This window comes from Rousettus aegyptiacus, unplaced genomic scaffold, assembly GCF_014176215.1.
Source record: "Rousettus aegyptiacus isolate mRouAeg1 unplaced genomic scaffold, mRouAeg1.p scaffold_m13_p_11, whole genome shotgun sequence".
In the NCBI taxonomy this organism is placed as follows: domain Eukaryota; kingdom Metazoa; phylum Chordata; class Mammalia; order Chiroptera; family Pteropodidae; genus Rousettus; species Rousettus aegyptiacus.
This window is the reverse complement of record NW_023416286.1, coordinates 45,673,729-45,690,585: the sequence shown is the minus strand read 5'-3', so window position 1 is coordinate 45,690,585 and position 16,857 is coordinate 45,673,729. Positions and strand designations below refer to the sequence as shown.

General features: G+C 32.8%; 1 protein-coding gene across 3 annotated transcripts in view; it reads right to left on the bottom strand.

The window, feature by feature from the left end:
* HOOK3 (hook microtubule tethering protein 3) overlaps positions 1-16,857 on the bottom strand; it is an 80,451-nt gene that overhangs the window by 24,704 nt on the left and 38,890 nt on the right. For all 3 annotated transcript variants that reach the window (XM_036228755.1, XM_036228754.1, XM_036228756.1), the window contains 6 exons: positions 13,181-13,321; positions 11,426-11,627; positions 7,440-7,550; positions 6,663-6,750; positions 4,165-4,234; positions 1,223-1,363 (listed from right to left, as the gene is read on the bottom strand). In XM_036228755.1, coding sequence (XP_036084648.1) covers positions 1,223-1,363; positions 4,165-4,234; positions 6,663-6,750; positions 7,440-7,550; positions 11,426-11,627; positions 13,181-13,321 — 753 coding nt within the window. The remainder of the gene's footprint in view (positions 1-1,222; positions 1,364-4,164; positions 4,235-6,662; positions 6,751-7,439; positions 7,551-11,425; positions 11,628-13,180; positions 13,322-16,857) is intronic.

Here is a 16,857-nt window from a genome sequence, read left to right as displayed (position 1 = left end):
AAAAGAAAATTAGGGTAGAGAGAAGGGTTTCCTGGCTAAGATGACTAAAATATAGCCAGGAGGCAAAGGATAAGGGAGATGAACAAAAGATGCTCTCACCATGAAGACTGCATGATTGCTAGCTGTTTTCTACAATTCCTCTCTCTCTTCCTTCTCATTTTCCACTTTTTTCTACGAATTTTTAAAAATATTCATTCTTTATGCTCTTAGGAATTGATATAAAAATTTTCTCCTTAGGTTTATGCTTAATTATCTTCTAATCATCACCCTGGTGTTTATACTGTTTGCTGATTCTACCTCAGTAGCTTTAAAAATTAGAGCTATAGAAGGGTACATAAAATTGTCATAACAATTTTGACTCACAAGATCGACTCACACATTCTCACATTGATTTGGAAAAGCCAAATCAATCAGGAGTAATAAACAAAGAATCTACAATATCAGGCAAATTATGAAACTACTAATAAAAATGTCAAATCCTTCAACATGACAGAATATCGCAGCACCAAGAAAAAGAAAAGACACCATGTTTAGTATCTAGAAAACATGTCCAAAGAAGAAAAGAACCAAGATTGTCACAACAAAACAACAAAAGTAACCCTTGCTGGAGTAAGCTACTGCTTTTAAAGTAGATTTGAATGACTGCATAATGCAAAACACTGAAAACTTATAAGCAGAAAGTGATTTTCTTGTTAAATTTGCAGATTCTAAATTCTCAAAATAACTGAATTATTCATAGAATGAATGTTTTCCTTTTAGGGTCACAAGAAATAAGTTTTTTTTAAAAAAAGTTTTGTTAATTCAATGATGATGGATCCTATTTTCTTCACACCCATTGATCCTTTGAAACATTAGTTTATAAAAACAGAATAAATTTTATTAAATTTGAGAATAACCATGAATTAAATTGTAGTGAAAGACTGTCAATTATGGTCATTTTTTTTATTCCTCTAGTTTTAATTAACGATTAGAAAGAAAAAAATGGTAGGGTTTTGGCATCATTTTGCTTAAAAAAATAAACAGGGGAATATTATAATAAAGAGGCACAATACTCTTTGGCAAGTCTGTCCGTAAATGTAGAAATGGATTAAAAGACTCTTAAAAGGAAATGGAATAACATATTATTACTTTTTAAAACAATTCACCCCTTTAAGGAATCAAAATCAAGGTGAACAGAGAAAACCTGTAGCTAAATGAATCTGCCTCCATCATACACTCCTACCTATTCTCCGTCTCCAGTTCATTCTTGCGTAGATTTGCATCATCTAGAAGGCTCTGCAATAGGGCAATTTTTTCATTGTCTGAACCCTCTTGGTTAAGTTTTAACATCTTATTCTCATGCTGAAGACGAATAAGTTTCTCCCTAAATGAGCAAAAAAAAAACAAAACTGATTATCTGGTACATTAATACAATAGTTATCAAAATCCAGCTATACATATTTGCAGATTTAATATATAGTACAGGAATAAAAAAGTACCCACAAAGAATGTAACTGGCTAGGGCATTACATTCCAGTCTTAAGTATTTTCTTTTTAGAATGAATAATCTGAAAATAACAAACTCTCCAAATATCATTTGTAATGAAAGAGATTTCAAAATCCTATTTCCTTTCTTAGTTAAATACTTAAGCTATGAATGCATGTATATATTTGTTCTTTAGTTCTCATCAAAAAATAATCTCTAGTGCTATGCTCTTAAATTACTAATCACTCGGTGGCAAGCTATAATATTCAGTGAAAAATGCCTTCAAGATATGCTGTCCACTCATTCCTATACGTATGTAAAATTTTATTTTTGTAACAAGCCAGGTTATCAGAGCTAAGTTATTGGACTACTTTGTTTTGGGCTCCTTGGGTTATGCCAAAAGCTTACACTGAGCGATGTTAAAAGCAACAGCCACATAAAACTTGCCACTCCATTTACTATAGGAATGATATAATGGAATATTAATTCATCTTAAGATATAACTGAAGATCTACTTGTTGAAAATAAAATTCATTCTTTACCTAGGGTCACCTTTAGAGGGCCCTAAGAAGATATTCATACCAGATACTATGAAAAGTTGTGCTTCTTATGGAAAAAGAAAAAATGAAAACAAAATAAACACACACACAAAACAGTCTGCTCTTATTTTGTAAACACCATGAGTCTTATAAAGTACTTTTACTTTTGTTGTTGAAAAATGAAAGTCGAAATGTGTGGCCTAATGCAAGCAATTATATAGAACTGGATATATTTTGCATATAAATGACAATGACTAACATATTTTTCATTTACAAAGTAAAACATGCTCATTGTAGGAGGGGTGGGAAAGGTTAAATGAGAAAATAGAAACCCTCTATAATCCTATGGTACAAAATAATTACTAATGAAATAGAGCCTTCTAATTCTATGCATGTGTACACCTGTGCAAACACTTTTACAAAATGAATCACACAGTACATGTTACATTGATATGTTATTTACACTTAAATTTTCACAATCTTTTCATATCATTATACTTTAATATTTTAAATGACATTAAAATACATAGATGAATCATTATATATTGACTCAATACCCAATTACTGGACATTCAGATCACCAATTTTAAGCTTTAACATGTTACTAATAATCAATTTTATAAATATACCTTGGTTATTTCCTTAGTATTAATTTCCAGAAAAGTAATTTTGAGATCAAAAGATAGATACATTTAGACAATAGATACATTCTGCCAAACTGCTCAAAAGTTGTATCGTAAGAAAAAAAATTGTAATTATGTGTGGTGATGGATCTTAATTAAACTTATTGGGGTAATTATTTCACTATATATGTGTATCACACCATGTTGTATATCTAAAACTAATACAATTAATGTCAGTTATATCTCAACTATTAAAAAATCAATTAATTTTAAGAAAGTTGTACCATTTTATTTTTTTACTACTAGTTTATGAGGTTTCCAAATTCTGCATACTCTAAACATCAGAAAAAAATTATAGTTTAAATAATTTTTGCAAATTTGATAGGCAAATTTTAGAGCATTTTATGTATTACAACTATTAGCCCAATGTCTATAATATGCTGCAAATTTTCATCTCTTTAACCATTTCATTATCTTGATATCTATTCTGAACATAGCATATTTTAATTTGTATTGAGTCATACTTAAAAAAGCCATTTTATCTGTTAAATCTTTTTATCATTGTTCTCTTCCTCAATTTAAAAATCTGACTGTTTTACCTATAAGCTTCCTTAAAATTGTTTTTTTTTTTTTTTGGATATAACCATTTATTTATGAATATTCATAAATAATGAGTGTTTACTCATTCAACAAATTTATTGGTCCGATATAAGGTATCAGATGGCCAAAAAGTAAAAGGTATACAAAGTGCTTCCAGAGTTGGTGTTACATTATACTCCTTTTGTTTGTTCTTCTCAAATACATGGCAACAACAATCAATATTGTCTTCATTTATTCAACAAGTATTTAAATGCTTATTGTTAACTTTCACAGTTTATAAAACTCTAACATAACCATTTTATTTAATACCCCAAAGGATTTCATAAAGAATCAAGATGTCAATTTAGAAAAGGGTAAAGAGGCCCAAAGAACATAAAGAGCAATATTTAGGTTATTTTCCTTCTGTTGGACACTTGGTGCCTCCCTGACAAGTTTTCATTCTTATACATAAAGCTGGGTACATAGTGAAATAATTGGAATTTTTTAAATGTTATGACTAAATAAAAATATAACATACTATTGAGGAAAGAGTAGTAAAGATGGGGAGATATTTCCTCCTGTCTACTGTATTGTATCTTTCCCATACCATTCTACATAATAGATAAATCTTAGTGACTAATTATTTTGCATGTCGATGGCTAAATATAACCTTTGTCTTTGTGTCAAGTGGTTTTACTACTAAATGTCTGCTAAGGATACCTGAGCACAGATACATTAGTTGTTGTGTATGTGTGAAACACTGTCCTATTAAAATGAGACCGAGTCTCTTGGGCCAGTTGGAAAAAGCTTCCAACTTTCTGAAATCATGGACATTTAATATTGAGTTCATGTTGAAAGTGTTAGTAATAGAGAATAAAGAAATGATCCTCTTTATATTTTAGAGGAGTAATTTCTCCAGGAATATAGTGCGGTGTGACTGTGCACTTTATTATCTTACCTGATTTCAGGTGTAACAATCTCTGCTGCCAGACTATCTGAAGATTCCTGACTTCCCAGAGGCATTAACCCTATAAATATATGAAAATGAATGTGAGATTAAGAAAGAACTCAACTATTTCCTTTAGTTTCTATATTAAATCTACTTTGAGCATTAATTTTAACAGCTAAAATTTTTTAGTTAAGTTAAACAAGGGTCTCCAACCCCTGGGCTGTAGACCAGTACTGATCCGCGGTCTGTTAAGAACTGGGCTACACAGCAGGAGGTAAGTGGCAGGCCAGAGAGTGAAGCTTCATTGTATTTGCAGCTGCTCCCTAGCGCTAGCATCACTGCCTCAGCTCCACCTCAGACTATCGAGCATTAGATTCTCATAGGAGCACCAGTCCCTGATGTCAAAAAGGTTGGGGACCGCTGAAGTAAAAAACCATTTCACAATTGCCTTGTGCTGTTGTTGTTGTTGTTGTTGTTATTATTCATTTCAACAATTTTTAAATGTATAATTGAGTGGCAGTTAATATATTCACTATGTTGTAGAACCATCACTTCATCTATTTCTAAACCTCATCACCAAAAACATAAATTCTGTAACCATTAAGCAATAACTCCTCATTCCTTTCTACCTTAGCCCCTTATAAACTTTATTTTATGTCTTAATGAAGTTGACCATTGTAAATACCTCATATAAGTAGAATCATACCAGTGTTCATCCTTTTGTTTCTGCTTATGTCACTTAGCACAATATTTTGAAAATTCATCCATGCAGCATTTATCAGAACTTCATTCCTTTTAATGGCTAAAAAATATTCCATTGTATGTATACACCATATTTTCTTTATCCATTCATCTGTCAATAGGTACTTAGGTTGTTTTTACCTTTTGGCTACTATAAATAGTGCTACTATGAACATTTGTACTTGGTTGAGTCCTTGCTTTGAATTCTTTTGGGTACATATTTTTAAGAAAGGAATTGCTGAGTTGTATGGTAATTTCGTGTTTACCTTTCTAAGAAACCACCAAATTCTTCCACAGTGACTGTCTCATTCTACATTTTCATCAGCAATGCATGAGGGTGCCAATTTCTCCACATCCTCACCAACACTTGCTATTTTCCTTTTCTTTTTTCTTTTTTGGTAAAAGCCATCCTAATGGGTATGAAGTAGTATCTCATTGTGATTTTGATCTGTATTTCTCTAATGACTATTGATGGTGAGCATCTTTTTATGTGCTTACTGGTCATTTGTATATCTTTGGAGAAATGTCTATTCAAGACTTATGCCTATTTGTGAACTTAGTTTTTTGTTGTCGTTGAGTTGTAGAAGTTCTTTATATATTCAGGATATCAATCACTTAGTTGATAGGTGATTTGCAAACATTTTATTTCATTTTGTGGCTTGACTTGTCACTCTGTTGACAATATCTTTTGATGCACAGAACTTTTCAATTTTGATGAAGTCCAATTTATCTATTTTTTTCTTTTGTCGCCTGTGCTTTTGGCAACAATTCCAAGGAATCATTGCCAAATCCAATGTCATGAAAATTTTCCTCTGCATTCTTCTAAAAGTTTTATAGTTTTGTCCCTCACATTTAGGTCTTGACCCATTTTGAGTTCATTTTTGTATGTGGTATAAGGGGCCAACTTCATGCTTTTGGATGTAGATATCCAGTTTTACTAGCATAATTTGTTGAAAACATTTTCCTTTCCCCCACTAAAGGTCTTGACACTCTTGCTGAAAACCAACTGACCACATATTCCATTCTGGTCATATTCCTTTCTATTTCATTGGTCTTATGCCTGTTATGCCAATAGCATGCTGTTTTGAGTGCCATATATTAAATTTTGAAATCAGGAAGTGTGAGTCCTCCAATTTTTTTCTTTTCCTTTTTTCAAGATTGTTTTGGCTATTCGTGGTTTCTTGAGATTCCATTTGAATTTTAAAACGGGTTTTTCTATTTCTCAAAATATGCTGTTGGTATTATAATAAGGTATGCACTGAATCTGTAGACTGCTTACTGTAGTACTGCCACCTTAACAATACTGTCTTAAATAAACACAAGATATCCTTTCCTGTGAGAAGAGTACTTTTTTACTTTGAATAAAAGTTCCTTAATGGATTGTTACCTATCACACATTTAAAAAATCACAAATTTAGAAAGTTTAATATATTTTTAAAGAAGTTATGAGAAACTTTCCAGAATAAAACTTTCCAGGTTTATTATTAAGAGACGATTTAATAAATATTTATGCTTTTGACCTAATAAAACCAAATATTTAAATATAATTAAAATATAAATTAGGCAAGTACATTTTGTAGGTTCCATAACTATAGACTATTTGCTGAAAAATCTGGGTAACGGTTTAAAATTTATATCAACCTCATGGCCTCTTCACTAGTTTTTCATTTTCATCTACTGGTGCAATCATCTTAAAATGAATCTAATGGTTTTACTGATACTTTTGGAAATAAATACTCTTGCTTGGGCTACTGAAATGTTTGTACCTTGAGTTGTGAGCTGCCCTTCTTGAGCCTGTACACAGCGAAGCTCTTCAATGGTTTCCTTCAGAGAATCCCTTTCTGTTCTTAACCTCTGTAGAGACATTAAAAACAAGAAAAGTCAGCTGCAGGTTTTGCGAGTTCATTCATCACTGGTCTTTGCCTTATGTAATAAAATGTTAAACAGTAGAAAACATGGACATGGTTTGATCTATAAGAAGTCATAGAAGGAAAAAGATAATATTTAACAATATTAAATATCTACTATGCGCAAGGCAATACGCTATCCACAGTTAAACATAAGAAACTATTCCATCCTTAACAGTATCTTATTCTGTAAATAACTTTATTTTCATTAAACACAGAAAAATCAAAGAATTTAAATATTCAAAATCATGATAAAGAAAATATTTTTATAAGATTCAAAATATGCTGAACCACAACAAAAAGAACTAGGTCTTTTATAATAATCATACAGAAAGCAGAAAAGCTACACAAATTTATAGAAAAGTCATAGCAGAACACTGTAAAAGAAGCAACAGTGGGAGAAAAGTAAATATATAGAAGAAATTAGAATGGAAATAAAAACATTCTTTTAATCTTTTATTTTAGATGTTTCCAAAACACAAATGTAAATTTTAAATTTAAATTCAAAAATAAACAGGATCTCTAATTTTTAAATATATAAATAGAAAAAATTAATGTAGTCAAAACATGAATTAAATATCAGTATCTTAATTTTAGCTGTGCTCAAAACCAAATGTCTAATATATGTATACTCACATCCTTTTCTTTTTGAAGACTGTCAACTTTTTCTTTTAGCCGCTTATATTCAAAATCTAATTTATCTGCTTTCTTCGCTTCTTCAGATAATCTATTTTGCAGTTCTACTACCTAATATAGAAAGGTACCATTAATTTTTCTAATTTGGAACATTAGAAATTATCACTATTTTCTTCTACAGATCTATGAAAACACCCTTCCCCACAAATATATTTTTTAAATGTCCATGATACAGCAGCATAAATGAATGGAGAGCACTAGGAACAAAAATCTGCTACTATGGGTTCTAAAACCAGATCATCCAAAGTAACGATGTTCAAAATTATGAAAGAGCATATAAGACTTCCATTTCCTGTAATACAAATAACTAGGTAGTCTGATACCCTTTTAGCATAAAGCAAAAGAAATGCTGGGGCGGGGTGAAAATCCAGTTGCGTAGGTAAGTTTACAAGAAAGCGAAATCCTCATGGGCTAAAACTGGAGTGGAAAGTACGTATGGAGGCCATGAAGTAGAAATTGTCAAAGCTAGGAACCCAGAAATTTGGTTGTTAAACTACCTTAGGCTCTAAAATGTGAAGAGTCAGTAAAAAAGTGGGTTGGAAAAAAAAAAAATCCATTGGCTGGGAAAAACAATAAGGGAACTTGCCTGTCTTATAGTGAGTGCTCTGGATTTTAAAAAGTGTAACTTGAAACTTGTAACTATGACCTGCTAATACATGGATTTGAGTTTTAAATTTTACCACATGCCTGGCAAATTCTAAGCCGAGCAATTGATTAAAAATAGTCCTTGTTGGTAATGCTGTGGAAAATCTGGCATAAGGAAAAAACACACACTGTGTGGAAGAATACCACCTCCACTCAGCTTCCCCCCACCCCCCGCCAGTATTCCCAAAAATAAAGAGGACCCAAATGAAAGAGCCAAGGCCAAAAGACATAAGTCACTATGTACAGCAGTCAGCAGAAACACATTAACAGCAGTAACAACCAAATAGTAGAATAAGACCTCCGAGGATTTCAGATTGGAGTTATCAGATATAAAATACTAGGTTTAATACTTAAAATAAAGAGGAAATCTAAATTATGAAAGGAATAAGAGACCATCAAAAATGATCAGGCAGGTCTGAAAGTACACCCAAAGGGAACCTTAAGAAAGAAAATATTATCATTGAAAAATAAAAGTATTATTAAGCCCCAGATCAGAAACAGAATTAGTGTATTATGCAATTTCACTACAATAGTCCTAGGTATATATTTCTTTTTATTTACTTTGTATGTAATTTATTTTTAATATTAAATCTGATGTTCTTTATTAGTTCTGAAAAATGTTCAGCCAACTTTTCCTTCAAATTATGTCTTCCTACAATTCTTTCTGTTCTCTTCTCTGGATTCTAATTACAATCATTTCCCATTTTAATCTAATACTTTTAAATCTCACTTATTGCTTCTTTTATCTACATTTTGGGTAATTTCTCAGTTCATATTCAAGTTCACTAATTCTTTCAACTTTGTTGTATGTTGAAATTTTCATAATAAAATGTTGAGAAAAAATGTATCCACCAAAAATACCTGCCAACTATTCATGGTACACAGGGCTGTTATACTAAAACTTCTCCAACTCATTTTATTAAGCTAGTATAATTCTGATGCAACAATCACATAAGGAAAGTATGAAATAGAAAACTTCAAGTGAATCACAGAGGCAAAATATTCTACGTAGAATGAACAAAGCAAATCTAACAATTTGAAAACAATCAGTAAATCCACTGTGACTAAACTAAGTTTATCTCAGGAATGAAAGGATGGGTTAAGCACAGAAAATCCACTAAAATAATTCATCATATTAATAGAAAGGGGAAGCAGCATAGGAGTCTTTCCATAGGAGCAGGAAATATAGTTGATTAAATTCAACATCGATTTAAGATGGACAACCTGAACAAACTTGAAATACAATGGAATTTCTTTATCCTAGTAAAAGGTGACTATAAAAAACTATAGCAATCCATATATTGGTAAAACATTTAAAGCATTCTGTATAAAATCAACAAGAAATGTTTGCCTACTATTATTGCTTCTATCCAAAGTTGTATTAAAGGTCGGACATGCTGATTAAGAGAGAAACAAGACTCCTTTAATCTGTATAATAAATCACTTCTGCAAAAGACCCAACAGATATTATTAGAAGTAATATGACGATTTGGCAAGGTTGCAAAATCAATGTAAAAAAAATCAATTTCAACCATATAAATGAGCAATAAACTGAAAATGGTACTCTTTTTTTGTTAATTGCATTTACAAAAACCAAACGCCTGAAACACCAAGAGTAAATCAAACAATATGTGCATATTTAGAAAAAAATTATAAAACCTAACTAAATGATATTGAAGACCTACATAAATAAAAAAATATTATATTCACTGAAAGGAATATTAATGTCAAAAAGAGTTCAATTACCCTCAAATTAGTCAACAGATTCAATCTAATTCCAGTTTTCAAAGGTTTGGAGTATGAAGAGAAAGAAAAGATTCAAGAACAGACAATTTTGAAAAAGAACAAGGTTCAAGTGTCTGCATGACTAAAAATCTATGAATAGAAAGACAGTGGGGTACTGGTGTAAGAACAGACAAACAGACCAGTGAAAAAGAGAGTGCCCAGAAACAAACCCAAATGTAACATGGAAGCTTCTGATATATAAGGAAGAATTGCTGGCCATTGTGGAAGACACTATTAAATAAATGACGTTAGGCTGACCGGTTGTCCTTGCACCCTACACAAAAATCAAAGACCAAAATGTGCGAAACAAACTTTAAATCTTTGTTAAGAAAATGAAGATTAGTCTAACATCCTTATGCAAGAAATGATTTCTTAAATAAGACATAAGCACAAATCAAAGAAAAAGATATTTAAAGTTCATTACATTAAAATTATCGATCTCAAAAAAAGTAAAAGGACAGGTCACAGACTGGTAGGAAATAAATGCAATATGTGTACATGACAAAAGATTAATATCGAGAACATATAACTTTCAGAAATTAATAAAAATAAGCCAATTTTTAAAGGAAGATAAAAATTGGCAATTTACAAGAGAAATGTGATCAGTATATACTGTAATTAGGATAATGCAAAATGTAATCATAAGAAGACACCTTTTCATACCCATCCAGTTGGCAAAATTTCAAATTTGAAAGTGCTGTATGTTGGTGATGATGTGGAGCAACAGAAATTCACGCAAACATCTTGTTGGTAATACAATTACTTTACAGAATAACTAGTCAATAACCAATTAAATGAACATACTCTAATGAAGAAATTCTATATAGTTGTAAAACTTTCACACACATCTGAAAGAGGTAATGTTTAATACTATTCATAGTGCTATATCTTTTAATATAAAAAAAGTTGAAACATCTTATCCATCCTTCAACAGGAAAGTGGACAAATTGTAGTATAGGTACTCAACAGGATAGACACACAGCAACATAAATTAATAAAATAAAGCTATACCTATCAAATAAACAAATTTCACAAATATACTACCAAACAAAAGTAAATGGCAGTAAAGTCCTTTCGCTTTATCATTTATACAGCTTTAAAACATCAAAATGTTATAAATTTCATATATACATATATGAATAACACATACCTATATATAGCAAAAGAATAGAGATGTATTGATATGAAAACCACAATACAACATAATGGTTACTATAATATGGAGGGAAAGAATATGTTTTCTTTATTAAGCATGGATACTACTGTATTATTCTTTTACTTTTTATTTATTTAAGTATTGCATAATGAATACAAAAATAAAAAGAAATGAAAGGATCTGCTATAAAGAACAATGAGTGATGGATAAGAATGAAGTTTCATAGGTAAAAATCGGAATACAATGAAAACAAAAGTCAGTGGATTTTGATAAGCCAAGGTGTTATAACGGAGAACCTGCTTTAAAACATCAGTAGGAAACTTTGTTACTATTCTTTTACCTGTCTCTTATATGTCTCAAGTTGACTGCGAGCTGCATTGGCTTTTCTTAACTCTTCCTCTAGACTGACAGTGTTCTGCATATACATAGTATTCTTCTCTTCTAAGAGTTTAACCTGCCGCCTCAAATCACCAAGATCTTCTAGCTTCTTTTTATATGATTCCACTTGGCCTTCTAGTTTAGACACTTTATCAGAAGAATGTCTAGAATGAGATGGGAAATTAGAAATACATTCATAATTATAAAGTTGTTTTAGTACTAAAGCAAGAAGGAGTTCTAAGAAATAACACATTCTAATGAAATTATAAGACCAAAGGTGATTCCAGGTTAATTTTTTGCTTAGGTTAAAAAACATGACCAAATTACAGCAAAAATTGTAATGGAGAATGTTCTACAGTTTAAAGAGAGCAAGTAGGGGAGGGGTGTAGCCAGCAGAGTCATATGTAGTACAAAAGCAAAATAAATTGTGTGGTGTCCAAATAATTTGACAATTAGAATGTTATTAGTGCCCACAGGAAAAACTGTTTCAATGGAACAGTAAGGACAGGGACATTTTAGGGACTTAAGGAGAGAACATAAATTTTACCATGTATAATCTAAATTTGGTCTAGAGGGAAGGAGGAAGTAACAAGTCTCTCTCTTTTTCTAAGATGAGAGACCTAAACATAAATATATGTCAAGGAGGTCAATTCAAATGCAAAGAGAAATGATAACTGATGTAACACAGTCTCTGTGTAGTCAAGAAGTGTTGGACCTAGAGCACTGAAGAAGAAATTAGCACTGGACAGGAGTTAGGATAACGAGTCTACACTCTAGAAGCAAAAAAGAAAAGATTAGTGGGAATGCAGGGGAGTTAGGAGGTGAAGGAGTTAGAGGACATAAAGAGTTCCAGAGGTCATGGCCTCTTTCTTCTATGCAGGTGACACTGTCATCTACTGAGACTAAGGGATGAGAGAGATAAGGTGGAATGGTCATGCAGGTGAGAAGAGTTATGAAACTATGTAATAGCAATGAGAGAAAAGGGAGACAGAGCTATCTTCTGATGAGCAGCAGAATGGTGGACCAGTGATAAGAACCCGGTGAAAAGTAAAGATCATTAATTTGTAGTAGAACAAAACTATATCACTCTGTGATTTTTTCTATTTGTTCCCCGTACTCAAAGAGCAAAAATGTAAGATACAGATGGCTGAAATGATCCAACAGAGGATAGATTATACAAGAAGTAAAAAGGTAGAAAAATGAGGTGGTAGGGAGTGAGGTGAGGTGCCTAGTATAAGAATAGCTGATGTGAAGATATAAAGGTTTAGCAAGAAAATGAAAGAAACCTTGTGGGATGTGACAGTAGCTGATTAAAAGACCAAGTGACTGGAGGACTCAAAATTAAAGAAAAGGAATAGTAATAAGAAAAGCTCCAGAGCTATATAAGCATGAAGTGATGCGCAGAGATTAATTTCCATTTGACAAACATTTACATAGCGCTAATTTGCCAGATACTGTTCCAAGTGTTCACAGATATAAACTCACTTAATCCTACATGTAAATCTGAGGTAGAGGTATGTGTATTATTTCCATTTTACGGATGAAAAAATGGTTACATGGAAGTTAAACAGATGGTGGCACTGAGCTCTAAACCCAGGTGATCTGGCTCTTAAACACCCTGCTATGCTCAGAAAACCTAGAGTTTATAACACCAGTTGTAGAACTGTTCTGGGTGATGGCAGGTCTGAGATTCTACAGAGATGGTAAGATTGTTTACCTAAGAACATCTATTTCATCTTTTAGAGACTGAGCGTCATCTGCCAAAGTAGTTAGTTCATCATTCTGTTGCCGAAGTTCAGAGATTTCCTTTTCTAACTCTTCACAGCGTATGCGATAATCATCTTTGGCTGCTTCTAGTCTGTAACCAAAACAAAATAAACCAAGAAAGTACTATTTACTGTCTAATAATTCTCCTTAGAACAATAAAAGGAAATAAAAAAACATGAGAATGAATTCTTGAATCTGTCTCCTACTTTTGTGACCATGAACTATAATTCTAAGTTTTAACTATCCTAAATATGGATTCCAATGTTTCAAGGCTTGTGGAAAGATAACAACTAATTACCATTCCTCTTTTCAGAAAGTTAGACATCAAATAATATATTTCAAAATACAGCAGAAACACTTTACTTAAAATCTTATTTTTAAGTATAAAATTTATATTCCTTGTTGAAAATTTACAAAATATAGAAATGCAAAAAAGGTAAAAATCGTGTAGTAATCTAAATAAATAACTACTATTAACATTTTTGGAGTATATCTGATTTCTATTCATAGGTCTTTTTCACCCAAAATAATGGATAATATTGTTCCTACTTCTTATTTGTTTTGCTTAACATAAATCCTTTCTTTAGATTTAAAAGATTCTTTGTCTCTCATTTCACATTTATCATTGATTATTTACCTTTAATATTATTTATGTAAATATTTAATGTACAAAAATTCCTAGTTTTATGTAACTCAATTGATGAATCTTATACTATATAGTTTTCACTTTTAGTATAGGATTAGAAAGGTTTTTTCTTTTAATCCTATATTTTTTTAGTATTTATAAGGTTCCATTTTTAACATTAAAGTTCTCAAATTCCCTGGAATTCATTTTGGTATATCTACCAACAGTCCCCAAACCACTTAACAAATAATTTAACCTTTCTCTATTGATTGGAAAAATGCTACCTTTATCATACTACACATTTTTGTATACACTGGGATAAGTTTCTGGATCTTCATTTGTGTCACTGCTTTGTCTGTAATTTGCTTCATCGGTACCAAGCTATTTTCATTAGCATAGGTTTATAACATATTTCAACACTAGATATGGCAAAGTACTCCCTAACTATACTTTGTTCTCAAAATGTTATAGGAATCTCTTGCTTTTTAACATTTCTAGATGAACATAAAATTCAAATGGGAATCAAGTTCAAATTACATAACAATTTAAGAGAAAATAGCATTCTTACAAAATGTTGTAAAAAACATAAAAATATATTATCTCTCCATAAATTAAAACATTTTTAATAACTTAGAAGTTTTCATCATATGAGTCCCTAATATCACAATAGTCACCACTTATCTGTTCCAAGACTACCCCCCAACGATGGATGCCTAAAAGTATGGATAGTACCAAACTGCAGACAGTACCAAACTGTGTTTTTTCCTATACATACATACTTTTTCACATAAAGGAAGCACTTTACAGCTTTTCTTTGGCATATATGAATTGCCAGCATTACTACTGTTGCATTTAAGGTCATTATTAAGCAAATGTCACCTGAACATAAGTACTGCCATACTGCAACAGCTGATCTGATGACTTAGATAGCTACTAAGTGACTAATTGGTAGATAGTGTATACAGGGCGGATACACTGAACAAAGAGATGGTTCATGTCCTAGGTAGGATAGCATGAGATTTCATCACACTACTCAGAACAGTATGCAATTTAAAAGTTATGAATTGCTTATTTCTGGAATTTTCCATCTAATATTTTCAATTGCAGTTGACCACGGGTAATTGAAACCATGGAAAGTGGTAACATGGGACTACGGTACTTAAAAATTTTTTAGGTTCTTATATACCTATAAATGTAAGTTTTTCCTCGGGACACTACCTAGTTATTACTAGAAAAAAATTATAATCTATGCAAATATTTTACAATCATCCCCTCCCCATTTAACGTTTATTGATTCTAAAAACTTTTCGCAGTTAATTCTCTAGGTCGATAAACATATTATCTACAAACTTTTTGTCTTACCAATATTTTTACCTCATTTCTTTTTTCTTATTTCATTTTCTAGAAAAGTAATGACATCTAAATCTTACATAGCATCTATGTACTAGGCAATATCCTCAGTATTTTACATATATTAACTCATTTAATATTTAACTCATTCAATACTTATTTAAAAATCTAAAAGGTAGATAATACTATTAAACAATAACATAGTGGAGAAAATGGAGGCATGCCCAAATCTCCACAGCTATTAAGGGGCAATGCCAGGATTTTTTAAATCTCTAGGAAAAAGTCAAATAGATTAATATTCATCCTCATATCATATGTGACTACATAGAATAAAAAATACTAAGATATATACAGTATTGACAAAACATTTGACTTAGTTTCAGGACTTCAAAATACAATACTGCAATATGTATTCTGGAACTATTTCATTTATAATGAAAATGTAAGACAATTCTAAATACCACTTCCCCAAAATCGCACTTTAAACAATTTAGAGGCTTCTGTCCAAGATGGCAACTTAGGACAATGAACACATGCCCCCTCCCATAAATACACTGAATTTATGCCTACAGACAGAGCAACTCACTCTGAAGAACTGAGGACAACTGAACAGCTTCCGTACAATAAGTGAGAGAGAGAGGCTACATAGAAAAGGGTGGGAGAGACTCAGACACGAAACCCCACTCCCAACGCACCGACCTGCAGGAGGGAAGAATCACTGACTCTTTTGTCCTGGGGCACAGGAGAAAAAGAATGGTTTAACAGGCACCTAGACTAAAAGGAAAGGAAATGCATTCGCCAACCCTACAGCATCTGCCAAATGGAGGGGAGCTGTGGGAACTCTCTTCTGTTGTCGGAGGTACCAGGCAGAGCCATTTGTTGCACTCCCCTTACACCTTAATCTCACTAGAAGGAACGTGATCCAGATTTTCTAGCCAGCCGGCCAAGGCTATCAGAATATGTGCTAGAACCCAGGCCCACAACAGTTGCTTGGGTTGTCCCCAAACTCCAACTACAGTCCTGGGCCCCAGTGCAATTTACCCCTGGGTCTCTCAACAGTCTGCTCTAGCTTCCAGCTGGTCTGCCAAGGCATCCCTACAGCGGTTTGCCCCCATGACACCTCGCGTCTGGAACCTGCCCTGGCTACGACTGCTGGCCTGGTGTGGCTTATGCCTAAAATTTCTTGCAGATCACACCACTTCCGCTACAGCTGCATGCTGTGATGCAGCATGTCCCTAGGATTCCCCTTGGTCTGAGCCCCCTCCAACTGGCCTGCCAAGGAAACCCCAGTGTGGCTTGTCCCTGGACCTTCCCACGGCCCGAACCCACCACAACTATAACTTCGCTCAGCCTACCATGGTGGCCCCAGTGCAGCCCAACCCCAGGACTACCAACAACCTCAGCTGGCTACAGGTACAACTACTGCTGGCCCATCAGGGCAGCTGTGGCAACTCCTCACAGCCCATTCCAGCTCCAGCCAGCCTGCCTACATGGCCCTGGTGTGGTCTCCCTCCAGCCTATGCCCATTTCGGGTCCAGCTGGCCTGCCAAATACAACCAGCACACACATTCTACAAAGGGAAAGCTCCTGCACAAGGCTACTCCTTGGAGACCTGGAAAGGTTGCTGTTTTGCCTAATTCACAGAAACAAAC